This window comes from Sporothrix brasiliensis (genome assembly GCF_000820605.1).
Source record: "Sporothrix brasiliensis 5110 chromosome Unknown Cont19, whole genome shotgun sequence".
NCBI classification, from domain to species: Eukaryota; Fungi; Ascomycota; class Sordariomycetes; order Ophiostomatales; family Ophiostomataceae; genus Sporothrix; species Sporothrix brasiliensis.
In genome coordinates, this window is record NW_024467138.1 from 2,089,061 (window position 1) to 2,101,580 (window position 12,520).

The window sequence follows — 12,520 nt, forward strand, 5'->3', positions numbered from 1 at the left end:
GGGTTCCCGCCGCGCCTGACCGCAGTCAAACAGACACAAGCAACTTGCACTGCGGTCCCCGCCCTCGCCTTAGCCGCACCCACCACTGCAACAGCCCCCCCCCCCCCCCCAACCCACCATCTCTCCAATTCTTCCCTGTGCGAGTTACCTTGAGAGGTTGAGAGGTGACGAAGGAAGCCCGCCCAAGCCAGGATTGTTTGATCCTTGCACCTCTGTCCCTCCACCCACAAGCCGGACGGACGACGCTACCTTTTGATCGAAACGGGACTTGGTATTTCGTCCCATCCTCCTCCAACTCTCTCTCCTTCATCAATCAATCGTCCTCTGCCTCGTGTCAGTGGCCGTCTTTTTGCATGTTCCCCTTCCTTCTCATCACTTCCCTTTTCGTACGGTTTACTCCATTCCGCGAGTGCTACCTGATATCCCCGTTACCCACCCTGAACTCTTGAGCTGTATATACAAGGCAGACAACACCTTCACCCACCCCTCCCCCCCTATCCTGGAACCATCCGCCGTCCCTCGTCTTCTCTTTACTCTGTTTATTTTTCTTCTCTTGCTTCCTCCTTCTTCTCCCTCTCCTCTGCCTTCATCATGTCTTCATATCCGTTTCCAGATCTGCCCTCTGAGTTTGCAGAAACCACCGACGACCTCGACAACCTGCAGCCCGGCACGCCCACCGGCTCAAGTCTCCTCTTCTCGCCGCCCATGTTGCACAACACTGCATCCTCGCCGGCCCTCAACAACGCAGACACCCCTGCCGAGTCTGTCGCCCTCAGTATCCACTACCAGTCCAGCGACTACAGTGAGTTTGACGTAGATAACGCAGGCGACGACAACTACTTCAACGCCATCTTCGGCACCACTGGCGGCAACGCGCCCTCCTTCCTCGCCGAGGACGCGGGCAACTTCGACCCCTTTGGCGCTGCCGCCGCTGCCGCCTCACTCGCAGACGCCAACGCGCAGACATATACAACGCCCGAGCCCATCTTCAATGACATCAAGACGTACCCCATAAGCCCCGATCAGACACCATCTCTCAACGCGCCCGCCTCCCCCAGCAACGCCGCCTCCTCGTCGGCTGCCGCGCAAAAGGCCGCATCCCGCAGCATTGCCGCTGTACCGAGCTTTGACGGCCTTGTCTCGCCACAGCAACTCACCAAGGTCCCCGCATCAACAGCAACAGGAACGACAACCGTACCGCAGCTACAAACGTTTGTCAGCGACGCCGCCACGCAGCTCACACCAGATACGACCAGCAGCGGGGGCAGCTTAGGAAACAACGATCGAGGCAGTTTGTCCACTGAAGGAGGCGCCACCGCGACAACAGCGCCTCCCATGTCAAATCAAAACCCCCATGTCACCGTCTCGCTCTGGGGCAAAGACAGCGCCCTCCACGAGGAGAGCTATCTGTCTTCCAGCGAGATCAAGACCGAGCGCGCCGGCTCTAACGCCGGCGACAGCCCTCTCCTCGCACAGGCCGATGTGGCCGCGCAATCTGCCCGTCGTGGCATTGACCCGTCAAATCGCCCCTCGACCGAGATCCTCACCAGCATCAACGACGATGCCGAGGCACGAAAGGTGGAGAAGCAGAACGCCGCTGTCAGCCAATGGCTCGACTCGGCTGCTGGCGGCGAGCCTGATATTCAGGGCCCGCCACCTGGCCCAGAAGGCGCCTTTGAGGGCGTGTCGACGCGCGAGGTCGATCTCGGCGGCGAGACACAGAACGTCGAACAGCCGGGCCGGACATACTTCACTGGCAACGGCGGGCCCGTCACCGCTACCGACTACGAGATCATGCTCAAGAGCAACATCTGGGAGAACGGTCCTTCTGTGCTGCCCATTGCACAAGGCGCCGTCCGAAACCAGCCCGAAACGTCACAAGCCGCCATTGAGCGTTTTGAGCGCATGTACCACGACAACGCGTCCATTGTGTCCCGAGCCGCCACGTGGGGCACCCGGCGGCGAAGCTTGCCCAGCATCGCCGATATTGAGGGCGTCACGAGCGGCAACTTTCTGAAGAAGTTGGCCATCAACCGTGGCGAACCAGCTCGTCGTCCCAGTATTCTCGACAACCTGCGAACGCTTGTGCGCAAACCGAGCACTAGTCAGCAGCCGAAGCGGTCACGCGGCATTCCAGATGACGATGCGTCGTCCTACTTTGCGGACCACAGCTCGCCCGCCGACGACAGTCGCCGCGACAGCACAAAAAGCACCAGCACACTTGGCCTTCCGCCGCGAACGCAGAGCTGGGGCAAGAGCAAGCAGCCAATCCCCAGTATCAACACAGCCCTTGTCTCCATGGGCAGCAACATGGCCTCTGTTGGCGCTACACACACCCGCAACGGATCCATTAGCAGGCCACATGCCGGCTCCGGCAGCCTCAGCCCACCCCTGACATCGCCTAAAAGCCCCTTGCTCAAGGTCGGCAACTCTCTACGGCGGCCCCGCAGCAAGTCTGACACCAAGGGAACACTCGACAATCCTCATCCCAACCTGGTCCGCATGCTCAAAAAGACTGGTGGTCCGCCCATTGCGGCCCTGGCGACGGCCAACGCCACGCCCATGTTCCATGGACCCACGTCGGTCCCTGTCACCGGCGTCCCCACATCCGCTGCCGCTCCCACTCCCGCCCCAGCCCCAGCCCCTGCCACCGCACCCACACCCATCAAGATCCCGGCCACCCGCGTTGCGGTGGCTGATCCGGACGATGAGGACGACGAGGACGACGAGGCTTTCGATGATGGTGATCTGAAGGCTGAGTCCGACGAGCTGATCGACAACATTACGCCAGATTTCAACGGCTTCCGTGAGCTGGTCTTGGGCCTCAACCCCATGCTCGTCGACGTCAACACCTACTTGGTAGACCGCATTGCTCACCAGCAGATCGTGCGGTATAAGGGTCTGCTCAACACCCGGGTCAAGCATTTAGGCCAAGTGAAGGGTCAGTTGTGCTCCAGCGGGCCACTGTGCATCGCACAAGGCGGCTTGGCCGTTCTTATCGACAGCAAGGGCGCGCCGCGTAGCATTGATCCTCTGTCTGCGACATATGACGGCGAGGACGCCGATGATGTCACATCTCCCCTGGACGGTGCCATCAACGCGGAGAGCTTCCCCAAGTACATCCCCATGCCACCAACGACCACCCTGCCAGCCGAATTCGAGTGCCAACTTTGCTTCCAGAACAGACGTGTCCAGAAGCCTTCGGATTGGACGAAGCACGTGCACGAAGACGTACAACCATTCACATGCACGTGGGACAGGTGCCGCGACCCCAAAATCTTCAAGAGAAAAGCCGACTGGGTGCGCCACGAGAACGAGGGTCATCGCCATCTGGAGTGGTGGACTTGCGACGTGGAAGAGTGCCGGCATACATGCTACCGTCGCGATAACTTTTTGCAGCACCTCGTTCGCGAGCACAAGTTCAACGAGCCCAAGCACAAGACCAAGGCTGCGATCAAGAAATCCGGCGCGCCTGACCCAACTTGGCAACGCGTCGAACAGTGCCATGCCGAGACCACGGCGCGGCCCCAGGACGAACCCTGCCGCTTCTGCGCCAAAACATTCCCCACCTGGAAGAAGCTGACGGTACACCTGGCCAAGCACATGGAGCATATCAGCTTACCGCTCCTGCGTCTCGTGGAGCGCAAGGAGGTGGAGGCAGACACGCTCATCAGCCCTGTGCAAGATCCGCCACCCCGGACCTTCGCACCAGCCGTGGCATATCCCACAACAGCCGATGCTCACCAAGGTGAGCTCTCGCGTCTCTCGCCCAACATGATGGCGACGGGCCTGGTACACGGTGCGGGCCTACACCACCACCACCTGGGCCAGCAGCTTGGTGGCTTTGGCCAGCCTAGCGCCCACGACCCCAACGCGTACATGTACCCCGCCGTCACCCAGGTGCAGTATCAGCAACCAGCGTACTACGGCCAGACGCCACAGCAGTTCGTTGCTGCGGGTGTCCTTCCATCGCAGATGCAGAGCTTGGACGCCGCAACTCTGGACATGCAGCCCGGCTTTTCAGGTGCGCAGTCCTATGGCGGTCAACTCCCCGTCACAACTGGTGGCTACCTGGACCCGGCCGGCAACCAGTACATTGCGGATCCGGTTAGCATGGTCGACTCGTCGGGATTCTCGACGTTCTCCGATGCCAACGCGCTCGGCCTGCATGCGCCCATTGCCGGTGGCCAGCTGCAGTACGATGCTTCAATTGATCCGTCCGTCGGCAGCGGCGAACACTATACTCCTCAGGGCTCGGTGTCACCATTTCATCACTCACCGCACCAGCCACAAGGCCAGTTCTACGGCCAGTAGCTGGTGTGTAACGTACTTGTGACTTATCTGGTTGGTTTTTTTTTTTTTCCTTTTCTCTTTTCATCTCTTCTCTTACCAGATTTTGCCTTTTGCTTCTATATACATATCATTTGCCCTGTGCCTCTACTTTGGTTTGACGCCTGGGTTGCACGAATACCACAACCAGCTGACGCCTGCTATTTTCTTTCTTTCGTCTTCTTTTTGATTTCATCATCTTCTTTTTTGGCGCAAAATGACTCGCATACGATCAAATATGAAAGGATATGATTTTGTATTTTGCAGTTATTAATTGTCTCTGCGATTTTGCTCTTTCTGTTTCTTTATCTTTTTAAATGCAGCTGGGCCTTGCCATGCAGCTTGAACCGCCTTCCCCTTTATGACCATAGACTTCTTTTGGATTTTATACCAATTTCAAAACCTAAATCACCTTCTTTGGCATCTTTGGGTTTCGAATACTTGCATTGAGGGTTGGAAACCTTCCACACTTCATCATTGGGTGTCCACATCGTACCGGGTTCCTGAGAAGTTATTATCTCATCGATTAAGATATGCATTGCAGTGACGAATAAAAAGAGAGGGGTCAACACACCGTCTGGTCCATCACCCCATGGACCAGTCCCAACACCCCTGGTCCTCCGACTTAATGCGTCGAGGCTGAGTTGGGACGATTCTGCTTTTTGCCGTTAACGGAATTACTAGGTTCGACGGTCGACAGGACAAGGCAGGAGACTGAATTCGGTTTAGGCACTGAAGTATAGTATCGATTGGCAAAGAAAAGTGTGGCGATATTTTTCTTATAAAAAGAATGGAAGTGGTTTGAAAAAAAAAAAAAAAAAAGGCCCAAACAGCAAAAAAACAACTTGGGATCGGTGAGGCTCGAACTCACGACCTTAGGATATGCCTATCTTGGATAAGGCTCATATCGCTATGAGACCTACGCGCTAGCCAACTGCGCCACGATCCCATTACGTTGCTTGTTACGTAGGTTGCCTCGTATTTATAATTATATATGAGCAGCCAAACTCTCCATGGCTCTGGAGTTCTCAAAATGCAACCCACGCTAGTGCAACAGCTCCAAGGTCGTGTTCGAATCTGTGCGATTATACTGCGGATCTTCCTTCCATCAACGTCGACAACTAATGGTTCGTGTCGACAGCCGTTGCCTATCTGAAATGGGAGGATATTCGATCGTTCCTGCTTTACTCTGCCTATTCTCTCGTAGTATTCTCGCCGCATTTGACCACCTGATCTGCACTTCGGCAAGAGCGTTCGTGTGCCATGCGGATCGCTTGCCGTGGATGCGAGCGAACGCCGAACGAAAGGGAAAGGAAAGAGCGTAGAAGTGTGCATGGAAAGAAAGAATACAAACGTCCTGAGAAAGACGAAGCGAGGTGTGCCGATCGACGGTGCGGTCGTTGGCAAAGTATGAGAATACGGGAAGATGCAGGGGCACAGGCGCCGATACTGGGCAACCGGAGGTGAACGCACAATCTGAAGCACGCATTGTTCTGCCGAGAGGCTGTGGAGTCGTCGAAAAAGCAGACACAAAGACATGGGCGTGGTATCTCTTTGAGATACTTGTCGATGGGCCTTTGTATCCAAGTCACTCGCTCCCAGTTTGTAGGGGATTGTACGACGTCGTATTATACCCCACGAAGGCGACGACCCAGGCTCCTGGGTTTTATGCTTTGTTGCAGCTTTGGGAGGAGACTGTTCTCACACCCTTGTCCCGAACCGAGAGGAGACAATCCAGGGGCTGTGATGGACAGGCTGGGAGGACCGTGGGTGCAGAGCGGTGGGGGCGAGGGCGAAGGTGCAGTGGCCTTTGTGCCGTTGTTCTCTGGCGTCAAAATTCGGATCTGATCTTTCTGATCAATTTTCTTTTTCCAGTATGTGTTCTCCAGATCTATTTTCATCTCGGTCGTGCCCAGCAGACACAAAAGACGGTGGGAAATATTAGATACGAAAACAGGCCCGTGATCAAGAGACCCGGCCTTAACTGAAGGCCGGGTGAAGATCGCCGGCGCGTGCTTTCACGCAAAAGATGTGAAAATCCATAAGAGAGAGGATGAAGTCGACAATGACCAACCAAAGTAAGAGACTCTTTCGAGTGGTTGCCCTTTCTGGGAGAATGTTGTCCAACGAAGCGGCATTAGGGGAAGGAAGTGTCGTCAGTAGTGGGTACCAGGGGCTCTTTCCCCCCTTGGCAACTTACAGCCCCGTCCAACCACAGCACGCACCTGCTCCTGGCCCCTCAACTCCAAACGCCATATCCAAGCCTTCAGCCGCCACAGACAAGACTCTGTTTTGTTCTCTTTCCAAACCCCTGCGCGTTTCAGAACTTGCAAAGCCCACGACACCGCACGAGCGCTTGCACGCAGCCAGGTCCTGCAGCTGCTGTTCCCTTTGTTCTCCTTTTGTCCCCTTTCTGTTCCCATATTGTCCTTTGTGCGAAATGCTGGCCTTCCGCTCTTTGCCCAACTTCAAACGCCGCTCAGATCCTTGGAAAAACGAACAGCCAGCGACTGGCACCTCCAGATTACATGACCAGGGTAAAGGCGGTCTCTATTGCCACTAGTCAGCGAAGCCTGCACGTATACGAATGGCAGTTGGGGATGACAGGTGAATCCTGTAGCCACAACCTCGCCAATTGTGAAGTGGTGTTGCAATATCATGTTCTTCTCCTTTTGGCTGGCGCTGCTTGCCTGTGGTTGTGGTCGTTCATAACGCCGGTCAAGGCCGCAGATCGACCAAGGACAATGGGTACTTCCCGACCAAAAAAAGCGGGAACAATAGATTTGGAGCAGCAAGAGACGGCGAGAGCAAAACTGATCTGTCGTTCCTGGCTGTGGATCTTATGCTGCTCTGTCAGTCACTGAGAATCTTTTCGGGATGGTCGACTGGTTCCAGGACGGAAGAGACGTACCAGCCGAAAGAAGAGGCTGAGCTTGGTGTAAGAGAAGTATTTGCGAAAAAAGAAAAAAAAGAAAGGCTACACGCGGAGTGGCCATCCTTTCCTGTCTTACTTCTTCTTCTTCTTACAAGTGCACCAAACGTATCCCGTCTTCACCCTGGCTAGAGTTTCGACATCCCAAGGGTTGTATTGGCCAACCCCTGTCGACTCACCTGGCCCGACCCAAACTCTAAACTTGGATCACTGCTTGCCTGTGTCCTCGCGACCGTTGAGTCGCTGGTCCAAGCCACCGGCTTTTCTTTTATCTCTCATCCTATGATCTTGTTCTTCTTTTCTTTTTCTTTTGTCTTGTTATGTTGTTAGGAGCGTGCAGCACCACATCTCGCGATCGGCCTCGCTCTCTCCATCTCAACAAAATCAACAAAGACATTGAACAATCGCTATTGTCGATGGACGGCACAGCGTGATCTCGTCCTTTCCTTCTTTTCTTTCCTTCCATTCGTTCCAGGTTGACCCTCGGCCTCCATTGCCTTCACTTCGTCCCTCGATCTTCTTCATTCTCTTTGATTTTCTTCTTTATTCGGCTGGCCAATTCGACTTTGTTCACTTTCCTACGTTTGTTGTGTTTTCTTTGTCTACATCCTTTACACGATCTTTGTTTATTTTGCCCCCGACACTTCTCGTCCAGCTTCTGCAATTTTCTACTGTTTTATACCTCTGCGAAGCTGTTGGCGTCTGTTCTCACTTATACCTCTTTCCCATTTTCGCAACACATCCAATCTCGACTTCGTCGATCAATGCTCTAACGAAAACATATACGACTGTTACGACACGGGCACCTCTCTTTACTTTGCTTCATTTTATGGTTTTCTCGCCATATACTTCGTGCATTCGCGCCAACATGGCAAGAAACAGGCCGACAAGCCTGCGCAGGCTGGCCCTGGTCGCCTCCGTAAGCCTCAACGCGGCTGCCACCGCCGCCACCGACATTCTCCAGACGACCGGCTTCAATAACTGCGGAAGCAACGACACCACAGTCACCGTCCAGAAGGTCGACATCCAGTACAACAACGCCAACAAGACCGTCACGTTTGACGTCGCCGGCTCCAGCGCCAAGGTGCAGAACGTCACTGCCATTCTCAACGTCACGGCCTACGGCGCCCAGGTCTATTCCAACTCCTTCAACCCCTGCTCCGCGAGCACCTTCGTTGAGCAGCTCTGCCCCGTGCCCGCAGGAAGCTTTGCCGCGAGTGGGTCCCAGGCCATCCCCGCCGAGTTTGCCAATCAGGTACCGGCCATCGCCTTCCAGATCCCGGACATCGCCGCCCAGGCCACGCTGCAGCTGATGGCCATGGATGGTGACAACAAGGGCCAAGATGTTGCCTGCATCCAGTCACAGGTGTCCAACGGCAAGACGACAGACGTCCCCGCCGTGTCGTACGCGGCAGCCGGTATTGCAGCAGCCGCGCTTGTGCTGAGTGGTGTCGGTGCCGTCGGTGCCGCTATTGCAAGCGGCAGCAGTGCAGCGGCAGCCGGCGGATCGTCTGTGGCCGGCGGCATGGGCACGATCAGCCCCAGCTTCGGCGAGGTTTTTGGCTGGTTCCAGGGCATGGCCATGAACGGCATGATGTCGGTCAATTACCCGCCGGTGTACCGCAACTTTGCCAAGAACTTTGGCTTTTCCACCGGCCTGATCCCCTGGACCCAGCTGCAGATCGCCATCGACAACTTCCGCGTGGCCACGGGCGGCAACCTGACCAACGACAGCGTCCAGTTTCTGCAGAATGCGACGCTGGTTTTCCCAGACGGCTCGACCTCGACACCCTCCCAGGCATCACTGAGCTTCCGCTTCGCGCGTAGCGTCCTGGCGAGCCCCGAGCTCCACCTGCTGGATCGCCGCACGCACGCCTTGCTGCTGCGCGAGATTACGACTAGTATCAACGGCACGAGCTCAGACGGAGCCGCCGCCACGGATGCCAACACGAACAGCGGCGGCGCGGCCAACACTGTGCGCGTGGCCGTCAGCGGCTTCCGTGCGTACGTCGAAGAGCTCAGCATCCCGTCAGCCAGCACGTTCATGACAGTGCTGCTGATCGTGGCCATCGTGATTGCCGCTATTACCGTCGGCATCTTGCTGGTCAAGGTCGTGCTTGAGGCCTGGGCCCTCTTTGGACGCTTCCCAGAGTCGCTCGCCGGCTTCCGGCAGCACTACTGGCGCTCCATTGCGCGCGCCATCACCACTCTCATTCTGTTGCTGTATGGCGTGTGGGTGCTGTACTGCATGTTCCAGTTCACCCAGGGCGATTCGTGGGCCGCCAAGGTGCTGGCCGGCGTCACACTCGGCCTCTTTACCGGCGTGCTGGCCTTTTTCTCATTTCGCATTTGGTATACCGCGCAGAAGCTGACGGACGAGGAAGGCGACACGTCTGGCCTGTACGACGACAAGAAGATCTGGAGGAAGTACAGCTTGTTCTACGAGTCCTACCGTCGCCAGTACTGGTGGGTCTTTGTGCCTGCCATTCTGTACATGTTTGCCAAGGGCGTTGCGCTTGCTGTCGGCGACGGCCACGGCATGGCCCAGAGCATTGCCCAGCTGGCCATTGAGGCAGTCATGCTCATCATGCTGTTGTGGAGCCGACCGTACGAACGCCGCTCGGGCAATGTCGTCAACATTTTGATCCAGGTCGTGCGCGTACTCTCTGTTGTCTGCATCATGGTGTTTGTCGAAGAGTTTGGCATTGCCGAGACCACGCAGACCGTCGCTGGCGTCGTGCTGATTGCCGTGCAGTCGGCCCTCAGCGGCATTCTGGCCATTCTCATTGCATTCAATGCCATTGTCGCCTGCGTCAAGGAAAACCCACACCGCAAGCGACGCAAGGAGCTCGAAAAGGCACGCGATACGGACAACCTGACACCGCTCGACGCGCGCAACTCGCTGCTTCAGGCCGGTCAGACCAACAAGCGCGGCAGCGGCCGGATGTCGCCGATCGACGAGGAGACGGAAAGCCTGTCGGGCGTCTCAGACAAGAAGGTGGACACGACGGCGGTGCCCGCCTCAACCAACCTGTCGGTACCTCGGCTTCCGCCCGCACGCCAGGCCTCGACCGTTTCCAGCACACTCTCTGCTTCGTCGGGTGCCGTATTGATCGGCCTGGCCTCGACGGCGCCTGACGCGCGGTCCCTCACACCCAGCAATGGCAACAACAGTGCTCGGAATTTCTTGCCGCGGATACAGTACAGTGGCAGTCGGCAGGATGTCGGCCAGGGCGGCGAGAGTCTTCTCGGCGAGGCGGCACCGATGGGCCGTTCAGACACCGCTGATATGCGGCAACCTACATTGCCCAACCTCGACGGCAACAACACCAACGGCAGCGGCTCGTACAACGGTCCTCGTGGGCCGCCAGTACGGAATCAAACCTACGGCCAACAAAGATACCGGCCAGGTTACAACGGCAACGGCCCCAACTACCAGCGCCGGAACAACTCGTATTCGCCATTCCCGCCACAGCAGCAACAATACATGGCCTACAGCAGCAACCCTAGTGGCTACGGCAACGGCAATAGCAACTTCAATGGAGGTTACGGTCCATACCCGGGACCTCAGAGGGGATATTAAGGGATTGTCTGTGTTATGCCCTCGTTGTGCTCGTTGTCCCAGTCACCTCTGTTTTCTTTTGTCTTTACCCCAATTTTCACGAGATATCCCCATGCAGTGTACGCGAAGCTTTGTTTCACTTTGTTTGTTTTTTTCTTTCGTGTCGACATGTAAAATAGCCCATGATTTGTTTGTATAAGTAACTACTATAAGCTGTACGATATTAACACCAAAGATGTTCCGGCACACTGGAAACAATACAACTGATTACCACTTAAAATTCTCGTCACACCATCGTGAACAATGGCATATCGATGTGTCAAACCGCTGTATGAATGCCTTTTCCTCATGAATTTCCCCGGCTTACGGCCGGAGAACGCCGTGTGGGCTCGCTCTCTTGTCGGCGAAATACTGCAAAAAGGCTGCAGAAAGTGCACAAGAAACGTGCACCATGGCCAGCCTTGGCATGGGATATGCACAAAGAACGAGATTTGTCCACTCGCTGTGACATTGAGACATTGAGCCACAATGAACAGAGCAGGCGATACTTGACGTCACAGCCAACTGGAGCAGAGCTACGGCGGCCCTTCCGCACCCCCAACTTCCCCGCTTTCGGGCCATTTCCAGCGGGGTTGCCGTGGTTAGGACCTGGTCCAGGCACTTACAAGAGAAGGACACCAACCTTAGAAAGGAAGCGCACCTAAAAAACCTGTTCAAGCAGCAACTTCACCTTGGCTGCCGAAAACAACAGCTGCGCTAATGTCATCATCTACAGTCTGCGGGCGATCGACCAACACACGCACACTAATACGGACGAGAACAAGTGGGAAGCTTTCTTCTTCCATCAAGTCAAAGGACATTCAAGACGGCTCTTTTCCCTTTCGCAATTGGACCCTTTCTAGAAGTCACAGGGCCATCGAAATGTTGGAAATGGGCTTGCTTGCCAAGGGCCAAGATTGGACCTGTTTGTGATAGGGCGTCATCGACTTGGCTCGACTGTCTCTAGTTGCCGCTCGACGTCGACTGCTCCCCAGCTGTCTCAAGATGCTTGGATGTCTGCGAGGCGAACACACCGGCTCATCATGAGACTGGAAATGAGTCTCAATGAAGACGACAAATGGCATCTACAGGACGAAAGACGTGGCCCTTGTACCTTCCTCCCGCCGGTCCCTTGACCCATCCGAAGGAAGCCGCCTGCGTTGCCCCACATTGCATACGTTCTGCCGGCGCACCTTCCTCTTTGTTGCTTCCAGCAAAAGTACACCACGTAGGATAAACGAAGAGTGAGACGACACGATGGCTGCGGAGCATTGCATGTTCGCAGCTCCCATGCGGAGTATGCCGTATATGCAACCACGCAGAGCAATATGCAGCTTTTACCCACGGAAATGGACATGCATGCTAGCGCAGTGTACATCTAGACACACCCTCAGAGAGCCCACCGTCTCGCACGCGGCCCTTCACCGGCCTTGGATGCAACCAACGGAAGCAACCCCAGAAATCCGTAATGTCTAGCGATCGCAACTTGACGGGACGAAAAGGTTCTGACGGCATAACGCCCCAGCTCGCCTACAACTCCTGTTTTCTGCGTGGTTCTGTTCCTGACTATTGGGAGAGACCAGTTGCAGCATTTTTTGACAGTGGCGCTTATTGCCTTTGTTCTGTGTACTTGGACCGCGCCTTCCTTTGTTGTTGCG

The 12,520-nt window shown here is 55.8% G+C and overlaps 2 protein-coding genes and 1 non-coding gene across 3 annotated transcripts; 2 read left to right on the top strand and 1 right to left on the bottom strand.

The window, feature by feature from the left end:
• Positions 1 to 591: 591 nt before the first annotated feature.
• Positions 592 to 4,314, top strand: SPBR_00079 (c2h2 finger domain containing protein; the record flags this gene model as incomplete). The annotated part of the gene is made up of 1 exon (XM_040758399.1): positions 592 to 4,314. One exon carries the CDS (start codon positions 592 to 594, stop codon positions 4,312 to 4,314), a length of 3,723 nt encoding a protein of 1,240 aa, XP_040618395.1.
• Positions 4,315 to 5,175: 861 nt separating this feature from the next.
• Positions 5,176 to 5,278, bottom strand: SPBR_09529. Its single transcript has one exon. It is a non-coding gene; the product is annotated as a tRNA-Met (tRNA).
• Positions 5,279 to 8,129: 2,851 nt separating this feature from the next.
• On the top strand, positions 8,130 to 10,844 carry SPBR_00189 (Transient receptor potential (TRP) domain containing protein; the record flags this gene model as incomplete). The annotated part of the gene is made up of 1 exon (XM_040758509.1): positions 8,130 to 10,844. One exon carries the CDS (start codon positions 8,130 to 8,132, stop codon positions 10,842 to 10,844), a length of 2,715 nt encoding a protein of 904 aa, XP_040618396.1.
• Positions 10,845 to 12,520: the final 1,676 nt, after the last annotated feature.